The sequence below is a fragment of the Chelonia mydas genome, chromosome 6, assembly GCF_015237465.2.
Source record: "Chelonia mydas isolate rCheMyd1 chromosome 6, rCheMyd1.pri.v2, whole genome shotgun sequence".
NCBI lineage: Eukaryota > Metazoa > Chordata > Testudines > Cheloniidae > Chelonia > Chelonia mydas.
Genome location: NC_051246.2, coordinates 96,008,224 through 96,035,184, shown reverse-complemented (window position 1 = coordinate 96,035,184; position 26,961 = coordinate 96,008,224). Strand labels below are relative to the sequence as shown.

Here is a 26,961-nt window from a genome sequence, read left to right as displayed (position 1 = left end):
TGTGAGTCTCATAATAAAGGTTGTCTTTATTTGATAAACTTTAAAAAAAAAAAATCTTTTTGAATGAATCTGGCCATGCCACAACACTAGGCAAACACTCGTGTTCTCTAGGCTGTTAAAATACTTTTTTGCTTTTTCTAATCCATCCATAGATGACCAACAGCAATCAGGTCGGGTGGATTTCTCCCTGGGAAGACAGTGCATTTTATGCAATGACACCAAAATCTTTAACAAGTGGCACATTTTGTTTTTTTCCTTTTCCTATTTCTTCCAAATGGAAACAGAGAGAATTTGATTTTTTTCCCCTCATCATTAGTATGAGGCTAGCATAGCCCATTATATTGGTACTGAGGAAGTGGCAAGGCACAACAATAGAACCACCCAAACCCTCTTGTCACAGAAATGTGATGTGTAAATAATCAGAACAATTACATTTGTCATTTAACGGGCCTTAGCTAGCAGGCTCCCAGTTAGATGTATCATTGCCATGAGCTTCACTCTTGAATTCAGTGTAGCATAGAAATTAGAGCTGAATGAATCCTTAAGCCTCTTCAACTGCTTGTAAAAAAACCAACTCATTTTACTAAGAAAGGTGCCTTGGGAAACCAAGATAGAATATACATATCAGGAAAAAAGTCTAAGTCTCTGAGTGCAGAAATAATGGACTGTCAGTACCCTAGGTATGATACAGGATGAAGGTTCATTATCGGGGCAATTCTGTCAATTGCCTTGCAACACAAGCAAATTGCTGAGAATTGGCACAGCTGACAGATCTCAGCATTACACCTCATGACATTAAGAGTCTGATTTCAAGGAAAGACTGGCTCATTTTGGAGCCCTATGTCAGCGATTATGAGACATGTGAGAGCAGCAGGACGTCCGTAGAGAAGTCAGAACAAGTTGAAGCCTTTGAGGTGAAAAGCTAAACATGTTTTGTATTTTCAGATCAATACATAATAGTTGTTTGAATTGATGTTTAACCCAGATAGTCTAGAGTGGATCATTAGCTAAAATAACGTAGGCCTTGTTGGATTCTAAGTTTTAATGGTGAGGGACCAGAGGAAGGGCTTGTTTGCATGGGGAAATTGACAAGAATAACTATAGAGGAATAAGCTATTTTGCAATGGCTATTCTGGAATAACTCCCCATGTGGACACTCTGTTCTGGAATAAAAGTTGCTTTATTCTGGAATAATTAGTGTGCTTCCTAAGAGAAGTTATTATTTTGCAATAAAATCACTTTGTTCACAGGGGAAGGATTCTGAAATAGCTGTTGTGGGATAGCTTATTCCTCAGTAACGATTCTGGTCAATTTCCCTGTTTAGACAAGTCCTGATTCTGTAAAATACTGAATGTAACAAGTTGGCCACACTTGAATTATTTAATGTTGCATCTTTCTGCATTAATTAAAATTAATTTGTTTCATACCTCTGAGTCCTTTTCTTTACTTTTGATTTATCTCTAAGGTATTTTAATAAAATGATTAGTCATCTTCTAAGATCAATGTACAAACTACACTTAGCAAAGCTCCTTTCATTTCAGTTGTCCAGGCCACCTATGGAGACCACTCCTAAAAGCCTGTCTGCTATGACTGACTGACATTGTGTGTGTCAAAACAATTTTAGATGAAGTTTTAAGTCTGGCTTCCTAGACACTTCATGCCATGTCTAACTCAATTGCTAAGGGAACTCAGAGCTTATAACCATACACTTCTCACCTTTCATTTCTGAGCAGCTTCCCATTTTAAAAGGCTTCATCTCTACCCATTAGCCAAGCAGATTTAGCGATCGCACAACTGCAATGATTTTGTTGCAATGTACCTTAAACACAATGCTTGTCAGCCAGTCATGTGCAATGGGGAATAGACCTCCTGTTGGGTACCAGTCTAGTAGCCCAGCCCAATGGGTTGACTCGCATACACACAAGTAGATTGGAGTCTGTCCACTAGAGGGCAATGGTGTAGATATAGATAAGATACGTATGCACCCTTAAAATGATGAGGTTGTGGCACAGTTTGGATAGTTTATCTATATATGCCTCAAGATGTATTCTCTTCATGAGATTCAGTCCCAGCATACCCATTATGACTAATCTTCTGGAGACTAGAAATATACAGCTAGATCCTCCTTTGCCATATCTTTCAACATGCCGGCAAATGAATGGAATCTAATGAGAGCTGAATGTACACACTAAGGGATGAGGGCATAACCTATGGTTCAGAGATTACACAACAAATTCCTAAGTGTAGGAATTAGGGTACCCTAAATTTCATATTGATTAGCAGTCGGGGTTATAGCCAACATGCTATTGTCAGCCTTTTATCTTTTCTATGTAATAAATATAGATGTAATAACTTGAAAGGCAGCAGCAGGGCCAAGATTAAGATTAAAATCAGAGGCAACAGGTGATCCTAATTAAGAAATGAGAATATAATGCAGTAAAGAAAACTTTCCGAGATGATGGAAGATGGGATGGCTTAGGCCAAAGTATTCAGTTCTATTGAAAGTAACAATGCATCTTCTGTGTCAATCTCTCTCCATGGAGAAGTATGCCATATTCTGAGGGCATCGCTTCCATATTCTTGATGATGTCTTTGGAACAACCAAATAAGAGAATCATACCCCAGGGAATTTAGAGCACATTTTATGCCAAACCTAAAGTACGCAGGTCAGGATTTAGAGAGATTAGTTCTATGTGGATACCCACGCGATACAAAAATAAGCATTAGCATTCACAGTTATGTACATTGCTAATGAATCTCTATACCCTGAGTCAAGTTTCTCCCAACATTCTCATTATCCCTTTCAGATGCAGCTCTAGGCTTCTATGAATTTGAAGGTATCTAATGATACACAATAGCCAATTGAATCGCAATAGATATTATAAAAATAACTATGTAACTCTGACATCTGAGGAAATGGAAGCTATGTTTATGAAGGGTCAGTACTCTGATTTAGCCTACCTTTGCAATAGTTGCAGTCTTCCTTGCTAGAGGAAGGGGGAAGATAGTCACCATTTTCCTGCTTCTCATGTAACTCTATCTACATGTTAATACAGTGCCAGTCATGATGTTATCCAGGTGCTGTTCTTATTGTAGCAGATGTCGTGGTTTGTTGTCAAACTGGGAGGGCATATCTAGTGGGGTTTGCAGGGGTCTGGTTCTGTTCCATATTTTCATTAATGACTTGGATAATGGAGTGGAGAGAGTGTGCTTATAAAATTTGCAGACGACACTGAGCTGGAAGGGGTTGCAAGCACTTTGGAGGACAGATTAGAATTCAAAATGAGCATGACAAATTGGAGAATTGGTCTGAAAATGAACAAAATGAAGATTAGTGAAGTGCGAAATCAAATGCATAACTACAAAATTGGGAATAACTGGCTAGCTAGCAGTACTGCTAAAAAGGATCTTGGAGTTATAGTAGATCACAAACTGAATATGAATCAACAATATGATGCAGTTAAGAATAAGGCTAATGTCGTTCTGGGGTATACTAACAAAAGTGTTGTATGTAAGACACGGGAGGTAATTGTCATGCTCTATTCTGCACTGGTGAGGCTTCAGCTGGAGTGCTGTGTCCGGTTCAGAGCACAGCACTTTAGGAAAGATGTTGATGAATTGGCAAGAGACCCTTCCAGCCCTACATTTCCACGATTCTATGATTCCATGTAGGGATATTTGCTGTGATGCAGGCCCCCAGTAAGAAATTACAAAGCAGCATTTCAGCAAAAGGCAAGGAACTGCGCTGAAGCTAAAGAATTGTTCAGCTCATGTATCTTAGTGTCTGATGGAGCGAGACCAGGACGTGGCCCTCTACGTCTCATTTCTGGGCACATGAAACAGTAGATCCTGAGGAAAGAAAGCTAGACTGTGGCCAAAGCATATTCACTATATCAGCGCAGACATGTTAGTGGCCAATGATAGTGCCAGAATTCTTCAGCCTGAGGTTTATAGTTAGTCACAGATTCAACTCCCTGTGTTAGTGTCACACTTTGGGAAGTTTTACCTTTTAAAAACTGACAAGTCTCTTTTAATTTTAAGAACAATGAGGTAAAGGAAAGCCAGGAACTTATAGAGCCAGGCCTACTACAAGCTTCCCCACAAGAGCTATGCCAGGGTAATACAATCCTGATCTCAAGCATTCCCTGCTATTCCAGTCCTGGGCACCTTGACATTTTTCTGCCAGTGCACCTCACTCTTGACTTCTTGTTATTCTACACCTGCTTGTCTCTCAGCAGAGCCAGTCAGTCATGCTGAATTATACCAAGTCATGTGATATGAACAAATAAGGTCCAGGCTAACAATTGTGACCTAAATCAGGAATTGAACATGGCTCTCCAGAGGTTAAAAGGTTAATGAGTTATAACCTGCTGTTACAAAGCCTTCCCCTCCTAAGATAATGAACCATTGGGCTGTCATGCTCCTCTATCCCAAAGATCTTTAGTGCCACTCATGTTCCCCTCCCCCCTCAAATCTGCCCTCCTGCAACTCTGTGTCATCCAGCTCACTAAATTTCTTTTTGTTTCACATATCCAGCCCTTCCATCAAGAGCAACCTGCTGGACTTCTCCCTCCTCAGATTATTCTGAGAGACAACCCCTTGCCTCAGAGAGCAGCTGGACAACCAACTCAGAGGACACCAGCAGCCAAAGCATTGCCCCCTCCTACACAGATTTGCAGTCGATAAATACTGAGGACCTGACCAGTGGTGGGGCTTCTGCAGCAGACTCAGCTGGTAAGACAAACATCCCTTCTTACATCTGTCTCTTCACAGTCTCAACTAAACTCACCTGGTTTGGATCTGTTCAGAACTGAAGTACAGAGTTTGGCTCCAGAGCCAGAACAAACTTCACCACCATTTGGATCTACAATTTTGGTTTGGCCCACTATAGAGATGGGAGTGAGCCATTAAGTTCAGATGCATATCCAAATGTCCTCAAAGTTCAGGTGTGCTTGGCTCAGGTCTATCTCTAGTTAACTGGATGGGATTCAAGAGCTTTTTCACAAGCTATCAAGCTTGCACAACCTGATTTCCTGGATTTCTTTCTTTTGTTCTTTCTTTCATTCTTTCATTCTTTCTTGCAATACATTTACTTCTGTAAATGGGGCTGGGGATGGTACTACAGGAGTTGAACAGAAAGGAGCAGCCTGGCTCTGGATAAGAGAGCACTGAAAGGTTCTGAGTGCAGAAGGTGCGCTTAATCTTGAAGACTCTAGCTGCTGGAAGCCTTATTCCATTTGTTTGTTTAAACTCTGGCTGAGGAAAGCTATTTATTTTGTGTATCTTTGTCAGTAAGGGCCTGGTTTCAGCCTACAGCATCTGGAGAAGCCTTGGGCAAATTGTCCTGCAAAGGAATAGTGGGGTTGGCAATGTATAATGAGACACAGAATGGTTTTAAACATTAAGTAATATTTGTGAAGATGTAACTGTTGCTGGTAAAATGACTGGCTGCTCCGCATCTTGCCATTGTTCTATTTTGTTGTCTCAATGAGCAAAGGGGAGAACTTGGGAGTTCTTATTAGTTCTGTACTTCTCAGGAGAAGTAACACAAGACATCTGTGTTACCAATGCAATGAAGATATTTACTCTTTCTGAAGTAGCTGCTTGTCTTCGTTATCAAAATATTCCATATCTGCATATGAGAAGAGAGAGGAAGAGAGTGAGAGGTTGAGGTTAAACTGCTCTGTCACAGATTTCCTGTGTGTCCTTGGATAAGTCTGTTTTTTTATGACATTACTAGTTTGGCTGCTAAAGGTAATGGTGTTGATGTAATAGACTTTGATAAGGCATTTGACTTGCTGTTGCTTGACATTTTTTATTAAAAACTAGAACAAAATAAAATTAACATGGCACACATTCAATGCATTAAAAGCTGGCTAACTGAAAGGTGTCAAACGTAATTGTAAATGGGGAATCGTCATCGAACAAGCATATTTCTAGTGGGACTCTGCAGGGTTCAGTTCTTGCCCTACGCTATTTAACATTTAATGACCTAGAAGAAACATAAAATTATCGATGATAAAGGTTGCAGATGAGACAAAAATTGGGGGAGTTGTTAATAATGAAGAGGACAAGTCACTAATACAGAGAAAACTGAATCACTTCTAAGCTCGGTTCAATATGCAGTTTAATATGGTTAAATGTAAGGTTATACATCTAGGAAAAAAGGCCATACTTACTGGACGAGGGGACTCTATCCTGGGAAGTAGTGACTCTAAAAAAGATTTAAGCGTTGTGGTAGAAAATCAGCAGAGCATGAACTCCCAGTGCAACACTGTGACCAGAAGGGCTAATACAGTCCTGGAAGGCATGAACAGGAGAATCTCAAATAAGAGTACAAAGGTTATTTTACCTCTGTATTTGGCACTGGTGCAACCGCTGCTGAAATATTGTATCAAGTTCTGGGATCAACAATTCAAGAAAGTTGTTGCTAAATTGGAGAGGGTTCAGAGAGAGGCTACAAGAATGATTAAAGGATTAGAAAACATGCCTTATAGTGATAGACTCAAAGAACTCAATCTATTTAGCTTAACAATGAGAAGGTCAAAGGGTGACTTGATCACAGTCTCGAAGTTTCTACATGGGGAACAAATGTTTAATAATGGACTCTTCAATCTAGTAGAAAAAGGTATAACAAAATCCAACGGCTAGAACTTGAAGCTAGACAAATTCAGACTGGAATCAAGATGTACATTTTTAATGGTGAGTCATTAATCACTGGAACAACTTACCACTGGTCATGGTTGATTCTCCTTGACTGACAATTTTAAAATCAAGATTGGATGTTTCTCTAAAAGATCTGCTCTAGAAAATCCACAGTGTTTTTATTATTTGCAGACAGTAATTATGGTCAGAATGTCAAAATTGTTCAGTATCCTTCATCAGAGCCAGACTTTTCAAAGGAGATCCACACCCCCTTATGCACTAACACAAGAGGGCAGATTTTCAAAAGAGCTCAGCATATTAGGTGCTGATTTCTTCTGAAAATGAAGCCCATTTTTAGGTGCTTGAGTGGGAGCTGAGTTCTTTTGAAAATCTGGCCCCAGGTATTTGTGCTGAGCTCTTAAAAAGCTGGCCCTGAGCTCTTTTGGAAATGTGAGACTCTGACTTGATCTCAGATGAGTCTGCTCAGTTCTCTATCAAATGCTCCTCCTAGGTATTACTTTCAAAACTTTTGATCATTTTTGTTGCTTTCTTTGGAGCTCTGTTTTAATTGCTGCAAAAATTAATATTTAGGGAGTCTGGGGTGAAGTTACCACCACCTGTGCCAGTCATTGTCTCTTCTGGAAGATGTCTATCTTTGCTGCAAAGCAGGTTAATATCGGCCCCCTTGATTTATTGGCTGCTTGTAGAGTGTACAGTGTGAATTGATCAACACTGAAATTTTTATTGAATTGGAGAAACACCATCAAAGTGTCAGTTACATTGCTTATATGTATGTAAGTTCTCAGCTCTTCAAGGTCCATTTAGAACCTCCTCACCCTTTGCATCCTGAAGGCATTTGCCACTCGGTCAAAAATAATCTTAGTTATCATTTGGGCTGCTCATAAGTGCAACACATTTTAAAACATCTCTGTCCTCTTTAATAGTAATGCTGGAGATGGGCTTAGAATTGAAAAAATGAGTCCAGACACCCCAGAACTGTGAGAAATGTGATGTGAAGGAGATTTCCTACACCTCAACCATTCTTTTTAGATGACAAATTAGAGGAACTATCCCAGGCTGAGGTGTCAGTAGAGGAGGTTTGGAACAAATTGATAAATTAAACAGAAATAAGTTGCACAGCACCAGATGGTATTCACCCGAGTTCTGAAGGAATTCATGTATAAAATTGCAGAACTACTAACTGTGGTATGTAACGTATCACTTAAATCAGCCTCTGCACCAGATGACTGGCGGATGATAGCTGCTGTAATGCTGATTTTTAACAAAGGCTCCAGAGGTGATCCTAGCAATTACAATCCAATAAGCCTAACTTCAATACCAGGCAAATTGGCTGAAACTATAGTAAAGTACAAGATTATCAGACATATAGATGAACATGGCTTTTGTAAAGGGAAATCATACTTCATCTATCGATTAGAATTCTTTGAGGGGTCCAACAAACATGTAGACAAGAGTGATCCAGTGAATATAGTGTACTTGGACTTCCAGAAAGCCTTTGACAAGGTCCCTCACCAAAGGCTCTTAAGAAAAGTAGGCAGTTATGGGATAAGAGGGAAGGTCCTCTCATGGATCAGTAACTGATTAAAAGATTTGGAAACAAAGGGTAGGAATAAATGGTCAGTTTTCACAATGGAGAGGGGTAAATAGTGGGGTCTCCGAAGGATCTGTAATAGGACCAGTCCTGTTCAACATAAAAAAATTAGATATGATCCTGGAGGATAGGTCCATCAATGTCTATTAGCCAAGATGGCCTGGGATGCAACCCCATGCTCTTGGTGTGCCTATAGCTCTGACTGCCAGAAGCTGGGCCTGGACAACAGGGGATGGATCACTCAATAAATTGCCCTGTTCTGTTATTCCCTCTGAAGCATTTGACACCAGCTGCTGTTGGAAGACAGGATACTAAGCTAGATGGACCATTGGTCTGACCCAGTATGTTCTTATGAAAGTACAGATCTGAATCCAGCTTGGACGAGGCAGCTGGGAGTCAACCAAAAACAAACTTAGTGCTTCTATCGTAATTTTAATGAATAAAATTGCAACATCCCTGTGAGGTAGAAAAGTGTCCTTATCCCCATTTTACACATGGGCAGACCGTGACACCAAGAGGGCCAAAAGTCATATAGCATGTCCATGTCAGAGTTGGGAATACAAATCAAGTTTCTTGACTCCCAGTTCTGTGGCAATCTTCCTCCCTGAGGCAGGCTGAAGGCTTTAGACATTTGCAGTGGAGAGGGCTTCCAGGATACAGTCCTCTTCCCTTTCTCATGGAAGGGTAAGAAGGGAAGGGAAATCTCTGGGGGTTGGGTATACGAGGAACTGTTCAGGGGGAGGAAGGGTTTGGAAAGTCTCCAAGGTAGAATATGAAAGAGATAATAAAACAAAAAAAAAGGTGAAACAAAAGTCAATTTTATTTAAAACCATTCGGTAGATTTTAAGGCCAGAAGCAATTACTATGATCATATTATTATGATAATTTAATCTGACCCCCTGCATAACACAGGCCAAAGAACAGTACCCACTAATTTCAGCATCAAGCCCATAACTTCTGTTTAAGATACAGCATACCATAAACTAACTTTACCACTATTTGTTTTTTTAAAATTGCATTCAGTTGGATGCAAAACATCCTGAGACTTTGGCAAACAACGACTCGCCCCTTTCCAGTTGCCTGAACTGTTCGAGGCTTAGGGGCCGCTAACATGCAGCTCCTTTGTTATAAAGCTCTTCCCTGAGTTATTGGTAACATTCAAATGATTAAAACAGAGATTTTTACTGACAGTGTTGCCAACTCTCACCATTTCTTTGTGACTAATGTGATTCATCCAGGGCTGGTGACAGTCTCCCATGAATTACAGCCCTGCCTGAGGTGGGTGGGAGGAACCCCTGGTTGTCTTCTCCATGCCCACCTCCTGGGGAAGAACAGCCAATCAGGGGTGCTTCAGGAGGCAGGCAGGGGTCTCTCCCTCTCCCTGCAGGAGAAGAGAGGAGTTTTGGGGTAGGGGAGAGGAAGCAGTGGACATCATTCTCATGGGAAGGGAGGAGGGATCAGAAAGAGCCCCCAGCAACTCAGAATAGCTGTGTTTCCTCCTTTCCTCCTCCTGTGCACAATGAGTCCATCCGCTCCCTACTCCTCCCCACTCTCCTCTCCATCCCTGCAACACCAGGCCTCGGAAGGGGGAGGGGACGAAGCACCTAAATGCCCCTCCCACTTAGGCCTGGGAAGGGAAAGAGGACCCTGCTACTGCTGACTTCCCAGTCACAGGACACAAGGTGGAAGTGAAGAACCCCAGGAGCTGCTGGAGGAGCAGAGGGAGGTGGGGGCAGGGGCAGAACTGATGTGGGAACTGTGGGGGATGCTTAATTAATTGCTGGGAAGCGGGACAGGCAGACGTGGGGGTGGGGAGGACAATTAGCGTTGCCAGCACTCCCAGATGTACTGAGTGAGGTGACTCTGATCCCCGGTGCAGGGGCTCTCACTGACTGCTCGATGGTACAGAGCGTCCAGCTTCTCCACAATATATAATGATTTTGGGGGTCTGACTCATGATTTTTGCCCTATTGAGGTTGGCAATACTGTAATTTATTTATGCTTATGTCAGGTTTGCTTTCTGGGTCCCAGATGATAGCACAAGCCTACTGGGTCAGATGTCCAGTAGTGCATGGGAATATTTAAATAAGTGGTTTTGTTTAAACAGAGGGAGGAAAATAATATTTCTGGTCACACTGTAATGTACTGTTGTGTGTGTTTGTGTGCCTGCCTGTGCCAGTGCCCTCTTCAGGGTGAAATCAGAACTGTTCAACTTTGAGTCATTGGCCCTATATTGCCCAGAGCTAGGGGAGAGTCTATTTCTGCTCATGTGCAGAGGTTGAGTTCTATACCGATTGCCACCATCAAGTTCCTAATGCCCATGCTCTGCAGCATAGTGACAACCATGACATCCTAGGTGGCTGTGTATTTGTTACAGGATTATATTTTGTAAAGCCCTTTGGGTTATAAAAATTTACATTTTGGACATAAAGCTAGTTGTTTTTCAGACTCAGGCAGATCAAGGACTTGAATCTGGGTCTCTGACAACTCAAGTAAGGGCCTGAACCACGGGGCTATTGGGATTTTGGGGCTCAGTTATTTGCTCTATTTTTCTTTTCCCAATAAAGCTAGTTGTTGATGGATTCAAAAGATAAAGGACCACTTCTTCCCACCCCCTTCTAGCTTCTTTCTCCATGCCTTTCACTGACTTTTCAATAAAGTCACAGCAACTGAGGGGAAGTGAACAGCATTCCATCACCAGTCATGGGACTGAGCTACTGACCTCTCCTTTATGTGGGCAATACCTCAAGAGAACAGCTGTGGGGAGATGCTCTGTAATTCATCTCATGCCACTGAGGTGAGCTAGGCTAGGCAAAGCCCTCTATTTGTGTTTGTAGTTATTACAGCTCTCAGACTCTGGCATGTTTACCTTGGCTCCATTTGCTCTGTTATGCTCTGCAGAAAGCCACAAGCTTCTGTGAGAAGTAGGAGGAGTTCAGTTGGGAATTTCCAGCCCTACAGAAGGGTTTCAGTCTCCAGCGTAACTGAGTATAGAAATTCTTGATGTTATACCTGCAGTGGCTGGATCTAACTGCTATATTGAAAGGAGCACATCTGTATTTGGGTCCCATCCTGTAAGGGGATGAGTTCCCTCCTAGCCCCAGTGAAGTCTCTGGGAGTAAAGAACACCAAGCACCTTCCAGGATCACGCCCTTTTGTTAAATACCAGGGTGTGGAAAAGTTAAGGATCAACATCAACAGGGTGGTCTGGTCTCTGGGGTTTAGCTCTTGACAGCACATAGCTGCATGATGGACAGGAGACAAGGACAATGAAAAAGTAAATTCTCCTCAAGTGCTACTTCAGGCAGGTTCGTCATACTATATGATACAGTGAGTCCTCTTTGGAGATAGATATCTGTGCCACATAGAACCTGACCCTGCAATTCTGGCAAATAGCTGGTCTCCCAGGGTGGATAAATGACATGGGAGAGGTGCTTTCGTTTACGGTATGGATCTGGAGTGGCAGGGAAATCAGTGAGGTTTCAGCAGTAGCATAGGCTGCTGTTAGCTGTAACTCATTTCATATGCTCTGGCAGTTGGGGTATATTATTCTAAATGTGTGTGGGTATGGTGTGGGGGCTTTCCTACAGGAATGATCAGGGGTGATTACAATTCACCCCAAAGACAGGCAGGGTCACACAGCAGACTCAGTTCTCACTCCAAAATGTGAGAATTGCCTTGTTTCTACCTTAATGTGGTATCACCTAAAGCCTGGGAAAAGGTGAAGGGATTATATGGGTAAATTGAGGAATGCTGTACACCAATGATGAGAGGTTTAGAGGATCAGTTTTAGACCGAGCTTTTCATTGAACTACAGGGGGAAAACAGGAAGCAGATTTAATATAAAAGAAGGAAAAATGAGGGGATTATCGAGGCAAAATCTTTGGCTTCTCCCACACTGACAATTAATTCCTTTATGCCACTTGGAGTTTAGAGGCTTCTCCTGATTTTCTGATTTTGTCATTTTTTTCTGGATTCCTGCCTCCTCTGTTCCTTAATTGGGCCCAAATGTTGCAGGTTGTGGGGCAGGGTTGTAAGTACTTTCCATCCATTACAGCCCTGAGTACAAAATCCTCTACTTAGCCCCATAGCAGATATAGGATGGCCAGCAACAGAATGAGCTTCTCCAGTGCTGTCCTCCCTAAACATGACTCAGCCCTGCTATGCAGGAACCACCACTAAGGGGGAGGAGAAGTTCAGTTTGCTTTGTTCATTCAGCCTTTGGCCTCTCAGGGCTTGTCTACACTGCGAAGTTGTCGACAAAACTTTTGTCTTTCACAGGTATTTAAAAAAGCCCCCCGCGAAAGACAAAAGTTTTGCCGACACAAGTGGCAGCGTGAATGTGGATTTGCTGGCAGGAGTGCTCTCCCGCCAACAAAGCTAACGCCGCTCACGGGGCTGGAAATATTTTTTTGGCAAAAGTGCTGACAAAGTACTGAAAAAGAGCATTTACACACACTGACTTTTAGTGACAAGGCTGTGTTGACACAGCCTTGTCACTAAAAGCTATGTGGTGTAGACAAGCCCTCAGACTGACAATTGAGATACTGGATTTTGTGACATGGACACCTATCTGCTGAACTGAGATTCCCAACTCATATAAACCACCTAATGGTGCTGTGTAAACCAACCTGGATTTGAAGTAGTCACCTAGATTCAAATTTTCCAGTGAGCTTTGGGCCAGGTTTTCAAGTGCTCAGTACTTGAATCAAGGCCAGAGCTCAGCTCCAATTTGGCCACTTACAATTTTTTCAGCAGTGCTCAGTACCCAGCAGCTCCCATTGTGATACTTATGGCCAGATTGTCAAAAGAGCTCCATGTTGCCATGCTGAGCTTTTCTGAACATCTGGCTACTGATTTTGGTGCCTAAATGTACTGAACTCTTTTAGACATCTGGCCCCTAGTGAAGTGAGGCTCTGAACTCCTTTACCCATTGCAGACATGTGTGAACACAGAAGTGTGTGCACTGTTTTAACTAAAGATGTGATGTTAAAGCAGGTTTGTGAAAGTGGTCAACTTTGTGTGTAGACACTCTTGCTTGGGTTTAAACTTGCCTTACATTGGTTTAGCTTGCCATTGTCCTCCAGCAGGGGCTATTTCTGAGATGCAAGGGCCCAGCCTTTCCCTCCCATGTTTGTCTTTCCCATCTTAGGAGAGCTCATTATTGGGTTTGCTGAGTTTTTTGACTTCAGATGAACTGTTTGTTCTGTTCCCAGTGCAGAGCTCAGTGGTGGAGGGAGAGAAGAAAAAGAAAACCCTTCTCACATCAATATATGGATTTAAATTTGTTCCTAGCTTCAGGTCTTCAGTAACTTCAGTGCCATGAAACCAAAGATGAATTTTGCCCAGAGATTTATGTGTATGTGTGAGAAATACTATGGTTAAATCTGCTTTGAAAATAAAATATCAATAGCACAGGAAAAATGAGCAAGAGAGTCCTGTATCCATGTACTCCCCAGAGTTGAGTAAATTTTACTAGTTCTGTGATTGGTGGAGAGAACAGCCTATTCAGCTTCATCCTGCCTCTTGATGCACGCTGAGAGAGAGAACCTAAAGGGCTAGGTGAACCTGCATCTGACTTTTGTTCCTGAACAAGGCCATGACCACACTACAAACTTTGGTCAATGCAAGTTACATGGGCATAAACCCACCACAGTTAGTACATTGCTTGTGTGCGTGCATATTTTGGTCCTTGTGTCAGCAGTGTGCATACTCACCAGGAGTGCTTGTATCAATGCACAGGGCAGTGCACCATGGGTTGGTTTCCCATAAGGTTGCCAAACCTCCAGGATTGTCCTGGGGTCTCCAGGAATTAAGGGTTAATCTTTAATTAAAGATTGTGTCATGTGATGAAACCTCCAGGCTTATGTACAACCAAAATTGGCAACCCTACTATCCCAGTGTGCAATCCGCCACCATTCAGTGCACTGTCTCTTGTGAAGTTTTGGCAATGCATGGTGGGGTTGAAATGAGTTGTGCAGGGGTGACTCGGAGCATGGGATCAGCTTCCTAGTGTGCAACAGTCTCCATCCCAAAATGTCATCTGTATCCCATAATTTTCATGCCTCTTTTCTAAATCCCACAAACCTACATGGCCCTCCTCACTGTCCACCATCTCTGACAGAAGAATGGAGCCTGCCCAGCTCTGCACTATCATCATAAGCACTGGAAGCACAGGATGCATGATCCTCTGTTATTTGCAGAGCTGCAAGAAGAAAAGACTCAGAGGGGAACATGATGATTTTTTGGAGTACAGATTGCGGTGGGACACAGTGAGAACCAATTCAAGGTTGTTGGAGGTGTTCACAGAGCAGCTGTGGATAGTGGACCACCACTTCTTGGCCTGAGAAAAGAGCACTGACTGGTGAGATTGCTTCCCAATGCCAGCTTGAGATGATAAGCAGTGGCTGCAGAATTTTCGGATGCGCAAGGCCACATTCCCGAATCTGTGTGTCAAGCTCACCCCAACCTTCCAGTGCAGGGACACCAAAATTAGAGCTGCACTGACAGTGGGGAAGCGAGAGGCACTCGCACTGTGGAAACGTGCAATGCCAGATTGCTGCTGGTCCATGGGAAATCATTTTGAAGTCTGAAAATCCACCGTGGGGGCTGTTCTGATGCAAGTGTGCAGGTCTGTTGATCGCCTCCTGCTACACAGGACTGTGATTCTCAGCAATGTGCAGGACACAGTGGATGGATTTACTACAGCGTGGTTCCCGAACAGTGGTGGAGCAATAGACGGCACACATATCCCTATTTTGGCACCAGACCACCTTGCCACAGAGTACATCAACAGAAAGGGCTAATTTTCCATGGTTATGCAAGCTTTGGTAGATCATGGGGGTGCTTTCACCAACATCAGTGTGGGTCAGTCAGGGAAGGTGCTTGATGTTTGCATCTTTAAAAACACAGAACTATTCAGAAAGCTACAAGCAAGGACTTTGTTCCCTGACCAGTGGATTACCAGTGGGAAGGTTGAAATGCCACCAGTGATACTCGGTGACCCAACTTACCCCTTACTCCCCTCGCTCATGAAGCCGTTCAACAGCTTCTTTTCCCCATGGAAAGATTCAGCTACTGGCTCAGCAGATGCAGAATTACAGTTGAATGTGCTTTTGGTGGATTGAAGGGACACTGGCATTGTTTACTCACAAGATTGGATCTCAGCGAGAAAAATATTCCAGTGGTTATAGCTTCCTGCCATGTCCTGCATACTATCTGTGAAGCAAAGGGGGAAAAGTTGCTGCCAGGGTAGAGGGCAGACGTGGAGTGGCTGCCTGCTGAGTTTGAACAGCCCGACATGAGATTTATTAGAAGAGCTCAATGTGAAGCTGCATAGCTCAGAGTGGCTTTCAAAGAGCACTTTAACAGTGAGCCACAGTGTAATGTGATGTACTGTACTCTACCTGGCCCTGCTGTTTTGGGGCCTATTAGGAATAGAAAGGTGCTTGGTGTACATGTATGAATATAACACTGTCAATGCACCTATTAATTTTGTGGTGCTTGCTGTACATTTATGATTATTACACTGTGTCACTGCTACTAGGTGTAGTGGCACACTGTACAATATCAGGTAAGGGGGTGCTTTCACAACTGCTAGGCACTCTGCAGCATATGTTGTGAACTAGTAAAGATGAATTTTGTTCCAAATAATAGAATTTTATTCTGTAACAAAATCAGGGAAAAGAAAAATCCATGCAATTTTAAAGCAAATACATCAATAACTTAATAAATTAATAGAATAGAACTTATGAAGCGGAACAAACATTCATGTCCATTTTATTTACACATACACCAACTGTGGCATTCACAGGTCAGTGTATATGAAGCTGTGGTTGTCTTTAATGTCCCCATGGGGGAGTGGTAGGCGGAAGGCAATGGTCCCTGGTGCCACATGGAATGTTGTGGAGGGTAGGTGTTGTAGAGATGTGCTGCAATAGAGTTTTCCATGGATTGCAGAGGAAGGCAAGCCCGGGATTATTGAACCTGTAGGATCCACAAGAGTCTGCAGCATCTGGGTTTGCTGCCTGAGAAGCCTCATGATGTCCTGGTGCATCTCTCTTTCCTTTTCCTACTGGGACTCTTGGGCCTTTCTCCTCTCTGCGCTTTCTTTCTCCAGGCCTTTCCACAATGTTCATTCTCCAGTCACTGTGCTCATGGTCCAGTGCAGCACTGGCTTGCAGGATCTCATGAACATGTCATCCCAAGTCCTCTTCTTTCCCCTCCTTCTCTGGCTTATGGATTCCACGGGTGTGGAGGGGCCTCAACAGCAGTAGCTGCAGCTAAAACACACAGTGATACCATTGTCAGTATAGTCACAACAGAAAGTGAAAGTTAAGATTCAGAACTCCCTTCCCTTGCTCTCCTAAAGTTTTAAACAAGACATGCCTATTGACACTTCTGCTTGGGAGTGCTTGTGCACGGCATCATGCAAAGTGCCAGCCGTGGATAGTATGGCCCACCAGGGGTGAGGGAAATGGGAAGAGAGTTGCTCAGTTGCATCAAACTATGAGTATAGGGCAATGTCACTGAATACTGGCACCATTTTCCATAGATGGTGGGATTTTATCTCACTCCTGAGGGTAACAAAGGCACAGAGAGCATAATTATCATGGACTGGCATGGGAAAGTGTCCTACCATTGAGGAAAAAAATAAGACTGCCATCCCTGGAAATCTTTGGGAGAGGATAGCAGAGTAATTCCATGAACATTTCATCAAGCTCTCTCAGGAGGATTCAAGAGAATAAGAGGAACCTAATTAATGTGATGAGGTTTGGAGTTCAATCCCTGATTGGGGAAAGGAATTTATCTGAGTCACTCGCATTTTTTACCTTCATTGCTATTTATTTCTATAGCCTCCCTAGTGTGCTTGGTGGTCAGGAATGATTTTAGATTTGGTTTCCCTTTTAATTCTATTCACGTGTGTGTGCACAAGCTCAGTGGCACTCAAAATAAGAATAAATCACTGAATTCAGACAGTAAGATTCTAACCTTCCTGGGTGTAATCTCGTGTTGGAATCTTCTTGTTGATTGAAATCTGATCTTTGGATAATGTTTGAGTAGGTTGGTGCATATACAGACACCTATCGGCTCTAGCCCTGAGGTTTGCTGATAGTTATCACAAGTGGAGTCTCAGTAATGGAATGGAAATTACAAGGTTCACTGGTATAATTTCCTGAAATGTCCTGAAGCTGATTTTGGAGCAGTGATATAGTTTAATACAAGTGTGAGTGGCATAAATACAGATAATTAACATTTGGGTATCTTCTATGTTCCATACCAAATGCAAGAAGCTAGAAACTAGAACACTAGAAGGACAGTGGCACTATCAAAGCAGACCTGGTAATGTAGGACAGATAGTACAAAGTTGGTGGCCTAAGGTTAGGTGTTGTGATTATTATGGAAGGTGCTGTTCATATGTGACCCATAGCTGTTTTGACCCATAGCTGTGGGGCTGGCAGTAGTAAAAACTGAATGTTGTCTATAAATGCAACTCAGTCACACAGGGAGTAGATATGCAGAATAGCCAGGGCCATTTTTCTATAGTCCATTTTCCACAATCACTTTTTAAAGGGGCAGTGTCCCAATTTAATATAAATCCTATTTTATGGGATTTTTTTATGGGATCAGCACAGAGTTATCTGCAGTGGTGAGTGCACTGCTATCACAAGGAATATGTAGCATGAAGAGAGAGTGGTGATTCTGAAGAAAACTGAAATAAAATTAGTGTTATTATTTACGTACCAGCAGTGTGCTTGGCTTTCTTCACTAAAACCTATAGTGAACCACAGTTCCATGCGCTGAAAAGCCTAGTGGCTGAATGCTCATTCAGTGCAAAAGTCACAAGGATACCTATGTGGCAGTGAATAGTCACGCATTTGTGTGCTTCATGTTAGGAGTGACTCTTCAGGAAAAATTTGAATGAAGAGAGGTGAATGCTGGTGCACAGGGGTACAAAGGGTGTTTCAAGTTTATGGGTCAGCAAAACAGAGCAGACAACCGAAGGGTGTTTGTTTATTTGACATGCCAGCCTGCATATCAGTTTCACTGCACGGCAAGGCAGAGCTCTCGCTGTATTGTACAGAGTGTTGGCTCTGAAAGTGGGACATTAGGTTCCCCCAGGATGCTTTGCAGCACTTTCTCTGTAGCAGGGCATTCTCTAGCCATGAAGAATTAGGATCTGGTTGGGAAAGCTTACACAAAAGAAGTAGGGGGCTCTGTTGGAGGCTTTGCTCTCATTAACCCATCTCTCCTCCTCCCCTTGGATTGATTTGTTTGTACAGGCTTGGTTGCCTCCAGCAACACATTATTAGTGTGAACTTTCGTGTATCCTTGGAGACCTGAAGATTTCCCTGAAAACCTTTTGAATTCTTAGTCTCCATGGAGGGTGAAATGAGCAGACATTTCAGTCAACAGATGCAGTTGCTTTGGATTTTCTTACCCCTTTCTATAAATATCTGAAAGCCAGATTGGTACATCTCCCCTGCAGACACTGTAACTGAACCCCCAACCTCCACTTCTCACAGCCTCTGTCAGCGGGACACCCTTCCCAGGAAAGGCAGCCATTGACGCTACCTAGTTAAACAACATTAAATGCCCTAGCTGAGACCAGGGAGCATGCCACGTTTAGCTAAGAGGATGCTGGCAGTGCAATGAGCTCCTCTGTACATGGCTCGCTCAGGGGTTTATTCCCTGCTGATCGGACTCTCCTTCAGACTGCCTCAGCTCAGTTTGAAATGGCAGGTCTCAGTAGGTCTCAGAGTCCTTTTTTTAGCTCCTCCTTACATTTTGTGTCCTCGTCTTGCCTATACCCAGCATGGATTAAACATCCTGGAAATACCCTGATTTCCTGTCTAGCAATAGTCGCATGAGTGTCCAGGAACAGAATGGACCATGAGGACTGAACTCCCCTGCTGGTGGTTGTTGGCAGGTCAAGGGTGAGACATATTGGCAGAGACTAGTGTTGCAGCAATGGTGAAAGTGCAAACGAGTATTTTAATAACCACTGAGCAGGGTCAGATGGTATGGTGGTTAAAACGCACCAACAGCCCCTGTACATTGGCACTGCAGTTCCAGGAGCTGTAATTTTATGGGGGGAAATATAGACAAGGCCTCTTTGTTCAGTGTGAATCCTTTACAGCGGGCACTCCATGCACCAAGAGAGCTAGAAGCTGAAATGCCATCCTCTGTGGACTCCATAATGCATTCTTTCCTTGCGTGTACTAACTTAGGGCTCTGTGTAGATTACATTACAGCTGCTCAGCAAAGCAGAGGTGATGCTGAACTCCACTAGGTTTTTGAGACTGTCCCTAACGCAGACTTGCTGGTGCGCTGATCATTACACCTCCTGCAAGATGTACTTACAACAAGCCACTGTATCCTGTATCAAACAGGTTGCCATTATGAACGCCTATTGTCCCCAGCCCTGTTCTCCCTCCTTCCCCCAGCCTCTTTTCTGCTGATGGAGGAAAGGGGGGGAAGGGAGAGGGAGTGCTGGGGCGGGGTGGAGGGGGGTTGTTCTGTGCAGTGACATGATTGACAGTCCAGCTGCATCCACAGAACAAAACCAGTTTGTCTTGCATGTCTAAACAACCAAAGGCTGAACTAATGGAACAAACAGGTGTGAGGAGGGGAAGGAAGGGGGTGTCACACTCAGCCAATAGCTCCCTGTCTATACTGGTAAAAAAGAAAATCAGGTCAGTTTGAACTGACACATTCCTCACAAAGTGGGAGGGAGAGAAGCTGTTGGAGGCCTTCTTCAGTGAGGGAAGGTGTTTAAGATTAACCCCTACCTTAAAAGTGGATTCCAAGTCAGATGCCATGTGACCAGATTCCCTGCAGTCTTTCTGGCATGCACCTGGAAACCTCAGCACAGATGCCTTTTGATTTCTGCTTCAGCACAGGGAGGAAATGAGAGGCAAGGCAATGAGAGTGTGGACAGGTAGGATACGTTCTTTTTTCACGGTGCGCTGAGGTGGATGCAGCACATGGCTTTGTCACAGCTGAGATCATGCTTATCCCTCTGTCCTACAGAAGAGTCATAAAATCGAGGTTGTGAGCATGGTGGCTTTTAAAGATCACATGGTGCTTTTTGGAGAATAAGGGTTCTAAGCAATGGCTTCCCAGTGAAATTCCATTTCAGATAGTTGCATAGGATACTCTCTTCCTAAAAGCCCTGGTAGTTTCATTTGGATTGAGGGGAAATGTGTTTTTCACTCACTGTCCTGTGCTATTGCATGTGCTGTTAAACAGCTCCTGCATTCTGTCCCAGAGGTGGCTGCATTTCGGTAGTGGGTATAGCGATCTGTTTGTGATTCAAACAGGGATGTGCCGAGGGATGTGCATGCTGCCACTTCCCGCAGCCCCCATTGGCCTGGAACGGCGAACCGCGGCCAGTGGGAGCTGCGATCGGCTGAACCTGCGGACGCAGCAGGTAAACAAACCAGCCTGGACTGCTAGGGGGCTTACCTTGGTGGGCTGTGTGCCAAAGGTTGCCGATCCGTGAATTAAAGGGATACTATCAAGATAAAAAACCTATATGCTGTTTATATGGTGACAGGGTCAGGCCAGATGGCTACAGGAGAGTAATAGAAGGCAGATATATTAGCCCCAGGTTAAGTAGGTCCCTTTTCCCTGGGTAAGGTAACAAGGAAGGTTGCAGAACAATCAGGAACCTCCTGGAGACAATTAAGACAGACAGGCTGATTAGAACACCTGCAGCCAATCAAGAAGCTGCTAGAATCAATTAAGGCAGGCTAATCAGGGCACCTGGGTTTAAAAAGGAGCTCACTTCAGTTTGTGGTGTGCGTGTAAGGTGCTGGGAGCAAGAGACGCTAGGAGCTAAGAGTGAGAACGCGGACTGTTGGAGGACTGAGGAGTACAAGCATTATCAGACACCAGGAGGAAGGTCCTATGGTGAGGATAAAAAAGGTGTTGGGAGGAGGCCATGGGGAAGTAGCCCAGGGAGTTGTAGCTGTCGCACAGCTGTTTCAGAAGGCACTCTAGACAGCTGCATTCCACAGGGCCCTGGGCTGGAACCCGGAGTAGACGGCGGCCCGGGTTCCCCCTAAACCTCCCAACTCCTGGTCAGACACAGGAGCTATCGACCTGGACTGTGGGCTCACAAAAACGGCCAAACTGAGGGCTGCTGTGAAGCTCCAAGGTGAGCAAATCCTCCAATAAGCGCAAGACACACCAAGGCAGAGGAGGAACTTTGTCACAATATTAATAAAACAACTTTTGCTACAGAAATGGAAAGTGTACAAAAATGTAGTTTAATTTTCACCACTCGTGGTATATTTTTGCACTTCACTGAAGGATGCAATTAGGCTGGCAATTTTTTAGTCAGTCACACTCTCTAGTTTTTGTGCTCTAGCCTAAAACAATTTGAGTGTTGTGTCTGGGTTTCCAGCACTTCAGGAGGACACTGTTTTACATTTAAAAATAAGTAATAAGAATAGTCATTGTCTTTTCTTATTTTTTAAACCATTACATCAATTCTGTTACCAAACCTTCTGTTCTACAATCCCTAATGGCACGATTCTAATCCGACTGAAACTGGTGTGAATTTGGAGTAACTCCATTGAAGTCAATGGAATTATATTGGATGTAATTGAGCTCAGAATCAGGCCCTAAATGTTGTGATTAAAGTGCTTCACAGAGCTCCTTCAGCAGGGCACAGAGAATATTACTAAGATTGCTGAAATTGCACCAAAAATTTAGCAACACTGAAGTTAAGGCCTAGAGTGGGCTATTGTACCATTTCTAATCTTAATCCATTGAAGTCATGGGGAGGTAGATAATCCTCACTCTTTCACTACCACCTCCTCAAAGAGCTGAGAATGCCAAACATCATCTATGTTCCCGTGGATTTTGTTTTGAGATGGACACTATCTACTTGAAAATCACATACAGTATCTGTCTTGAAAATTTTACGTACTGTAATTGAGTAAGTTTACGTGGTGCATTTAAGAGTATTTTGTGTGGGTCAGTCAGTTTCACCTGTTTGTGTCAGTCTGTAGCACGACAACAGAGAAAACTAGCACATTAAAAGACAGGAAAATGTGATTGTGAATGCACAAAAATTGTTGGGGGGAAGGAGGGGTTCTAATGCATAGGTGTCATATATGACTGCTCTTTTAAATTTTGAATTGACTTTCAAGTTGACACCCCTATAATGTGATGGGAATGGAGATTCTGATGAAGGGGGAGAATTAACTTTCAAGAGAGTGAAGGCACTGGACTAAGATTCTGGATATTCAGATTCTGTTTCCTGCTCTGCCACAGACTTCCTTTGTGATGATGGGCAGATCATTTAATCTCTCTGTTTCTCAGTTCCCCATCTGTAAATTGGGGATGATAATAATTCCCTAGCCTTTGAGACTGTTGTGAGGATACAGTCATTCATCTTTGGGAGCTGCTCTGATGCCATGCTGATGTGCGCCATAGAAAAGCCTGTAAAATAAATAACACGTCAGCCCGTAGCTTCTGCTGCAGAAGTTTCTGTATTGAAGTAGTAGCACAGGAGGGGCTGCAGCTTTGTGAAAGCTTGGGAACATGAGGGATTCCTTTATCCATCAATTTTATGATGACTCTCTCATCTCTCGACAAATTTGTTAACCTGCTTATGAATTTTAAAGCGCATCAAACGTAGTCTGGGTTTGAAATTGTCATCCACTATGTCCCTCCTGAAAAAGCAGAACTACCCCTCCTTTTCAAGAGCTGGGGAGCACTTTGTTAATAAGCTCGACTGAACAAGTCTTTATTAAACTGTTCATCTTGCCAGGTTGGGAGATTTATTTGTCCCCATCCTCCATTCAGACCGTGACCTGGATGAATCAACTGTAGTGCCTGAGATCTGAAAAGCTTTTGTTTGGTCTCTATAGTCCTAACTGCAATTAGCAGCTCAGCAGCTTGTTTCCTGGGGCAGGAGAAGGCCGTGGGGGTATTCGAGTGTATAACCACAGCTCTAAATGTCATTCACTTTGAACGTCAGTCAGGTGATTCAGCAGCATGTGATTTAGCCAGTAAATCCCCAGTCCCATGAAAATCAATGAAAGTTTAGGATGGTACCTGGGGCGTCATGTTCACTGTGCCCTCTCAGTAACCTGTGGTCTCTCTGTGGCACCTCTTTACAAACTGATACCACAGCCTCTATGTCTATGGCTGTCACTCACATTACTTTTACCTACGTACTACAAGAGAGCAGGGACAAGTAGTGGGCCAAAATCTCATCTCTCATTGGTGTAAAGGGGTCAGCCGTGGTCCAGGGAAGAAACTTAGTTTCTCTCAGCTGCTAGCATTAGCATTCTTGCAGAAACTCTTGTCCAGATATAGTTCATCTCTCTTTTGATTGGGGTGACACAATTACAAGGGGCATGTGTTCCCCCTAGAACATGTTAGGCTATATATTAGCCTTTGATAAAAAGTAATCACCAAATTGAAGTTAAAGAAACACACCAATTATTTTACCTAGTATCAAAACAAAACATGAAATTGCAGTCTAGGTGATGCATCTTCCTTTCCTTTATTCTCTTCAAACTGGCTAAACAAGATTTCAAGCTTATTTCTTGTAGATTCACACCTGTCTTGCTGTGCAGTGCACTAACTCACCATGTAGACAAGCTCTTAATTCAGCAGTGACCATGGAGAGTGCCTGATATTGCTTAAGAGCAAACCTCTATGTAAACTGATCAAGAAGCAGTGTTCATAGCCTCTGAATGGAGTTTGGTCCAGATCTCCCCTTCTGCAAGGATGGTGGCTGCTACATAAAGAATTGTGAGCAGGGCCTAAATTAGGTGTGAATGAGAATGAGGGTGTTCTGATGGAGCATGGAGGATACTAGGTTGGGAATAAGTTTATGAAAATTTGGAGAGCCCAAGGAAACCCTCAGCAAACCTTTCCTGCTACTGAGAATCCACTAAGCTGTGGAGTAGTCTCCCAAGGAAAGTGATGAAAGCTCCATCACCACGGATATTTAAAGCTAGATCTGACAAAGCAATAGGGAACATGTAGACCAATCCTGTGCTGGCCCATAGTGGGGGTGGACTAGATACCCAAAGCTCTCCTTCATCTCCAATTGTGTACTTCTAAAATTTTTGACAAACGTCTCCTCTTCAAGGGGTGAAAGGGTTAATACTAACTGTGTGAAAATCTCTGCTTCCTATGAAGTGAGTTTGCCAGGGCCTGTCAGAGACATCCCTGCACCTAAGGGGGGTGTCATAAAAATAAAGGGAAGGGTAACCACCTTTCTGTATACAGTGCTATAAAATCCCTCCTGGCCAGAGGCAAAACCTCTAAAGGGTTAAGAAGCTAGGATAACCTCGCTGGCACCTGACCAAAATGACCAATGAGAAGACAAGATACTTTCAAAGCTGGAGGGGGGGAAACAAAGGGTCTGTCCGTGTGATGCTTTTGCCGGGAACAGATCAGGAATGCAGTCTCAGAACTTCTGTTAGTTAGTAAGTAATCTAGCTAGAAATGCGTTAAATTTCATTTTGTTTAGTGGCTGGTAAAATAAGCTGTGCTGAATGGAATGTACATTCCTGTTTTTGTGTCTTTTTGTAACTTAAGGTTTTGCCTAGAGGGATTCTCTATGTTTTGAATCTGATTACCCTGTAAGGTATTTACCATCCTGATTTTACAGAGGTGATTCTTTTACCTTTTCTTTCATTAAAATTCTTCTTTTAAGAACCTGATTGCTTTTTCATTGTTCTTAAGATCCAAGGGCTTGGGTCTGTGTTCACCTGTACAAATTGGTGAGGATTTTTATCAAGCCTTCCCCAGGAAAGGGGGTGTAGGGTTTGGGGGAATATTTTGGGGGAAGACGTCTCCAAGTGGGCTCTTTCCCTGTTCTTTGTTTAACATGCTTGGTGGTGGCAGCATAGGGTTCAAGGACAAGGCAAAGTTTGTACCTTGGGGAGTTTTTAACCTAAGCTGGTAAGAATAAGCTTAGGGGGTCTTTTATGCAGGTCCCCACATCTGTACCCTAGAGTTCAGAGTGGGGAAGGAACCTTGACATGGTGGTAGAGCAGTGGGATCATTTTGAGATCATTTTGAGATTTTTTTTAGATCATTTTGAGATTATTTTGAACCAGAAGCACAGCAGGATTTGTAAAGGTTTTGTAAAAGAGGATTGCAGCTGTAGAGTCTGTGTCTCTGCCTGGGGGACAGAGCAGCAGGCATAACAAAGGGATTTTTCTTTTTTGAGCTGGAGTTTTCTCTACCTAAAGGCAGGGTAGTTAACCTCCTGCAGGGAAATTCACAAGTTTTTCATAGACTTGAAGAGGGTTTTTTTTTTTAAGATAAGAGCAGCTGGAAGGTTTTCTGTCTATTTGCCTGGAGACAGAAGTGTTAGTTTTTTGGGTTTTTTTAAGGATTTTTCTGTAGGCTGAGAATAGCTATCAGAGAACATAGGTATTACGTTACAGCACAGCAAAATTTTACAAGCCAGGTTTTTTGGTTTTGTTTTGTGGTTTTCTTTCTAACTCTCGGGTGTAAAGTTACTTAAAAACAGAGAGGCTAGGATGACAGAAACCAAGGCACAACACAAACTGGAATTAACCAGACTGGAGGCAGGGAAAGAGGCAGAAAAACCCCAAGATGCTGCCCACCAGAGAGCTATGGAGGCAGAAAAAGCCCAAGAGTTTCCCCACAGAAGAGCTATGGAGGCAGCGGAAGTGGCAGAAAAAGCCCAGGAGGCTGCCCACAGGAGAGCTATGGAGGCAAGAGAAAAAGAACTGGAGGAGAAGGAAAAAGAGAGGAAGCATGCACTGGAGATGGAGAACGCAAAGGCACAGCAGAATATACCGGATAACCCTAACTATCCTCACCCAACAATCCACAAATGGGAGCAACTATGTCCACAGTATGATGAATCCAGTGATATTGCTGAATATTTTCTCACCGTTGAGAGACTGTGAACACTCCATAAAATTCCTGAAGCTCACAAGATGACCACATTGGTCGCAAAATTGACTGGAAGAGCTATGGACATATTCAATAAGATGCCTATTGATGAGGCTTCTGACTATAATCATTTCAAGGATCTGGTTTTAAAGCAATTTCAAGTTGTACCTGAAACGTACAGAGTAAAATTTAGAGCCCTTAAGAGAGGACCTGGACTAAGTAATGTGGCTTATATAAACCAGATGAAGGATCTGTTAGATAAATGGATCAGAGGAAGGGGTGTAACTAGCTTTGAAGGAATGTGTGATTTGATGACTCAGGAGCAATTCTTGAATATGTCCAAGGAGGATATAAAACAGTGTTTATGGGATAAGAAAATGGACTCAGCAGAAAATCTTGCTTCTTATGCTGATCCAGGGTATCCTACAGATGGGTGTAATCTGCCCCCCTGGCAGTGCATGGGCATCTCCAGTGGTTCTAGTTCCCAAACCAGATGGGGAGATATGTTTTTGCATGGACTACTGTAAGATAAATGCTGTAACTCACCCAGACAACTATCCAATGCCACCCACAGATGAACTATTGGAGAAACTAGGATGGGCCCTGTTCATCTCTACCTTGGACTTAACCAAGGGGTATGGCAGGTACCACTAGATGAATCCACCAAGGAAAGGTCAGCCTTCACCACACATGTCGGGCTGTATGAATTTAATGTGCTCCCTTTCAGGCTGCGGAATGCACCCGCCACCTTCCAAAGACTTGTAGATGGTCTCCTAGCTGGATTGGGAGAATATGCA

General features: G+C 43.3%; 1 protein-coding gene across 2 annotated transcripts in view; it reads left to right on the top strand.

The window, feature by feature from the left end:
• STON2 (stonin 2) overlaps positions 1-26,961 on the top strand; it is a 115,033-nt gene that overhangs the window by 35,034 nt on the left and 53,038 nt on the right. Inside the window, exon 4 of one of the 2 annotated variants that reach the window (XM_007070647.4) lies at positions 4,537-4,734. In XM_007070647.4, coding sequence (XP_007070709.2) covers positions 4,537-4,734 — 198 coding nt within the window. Of the gene's footprint in view, positions 1-4,536; positions 4,735-20,167; positions 20,199-26,961 lie in introns of those variants that run through there. The other variant, XM_043548874.1, reaches the window with a different exon arrangement.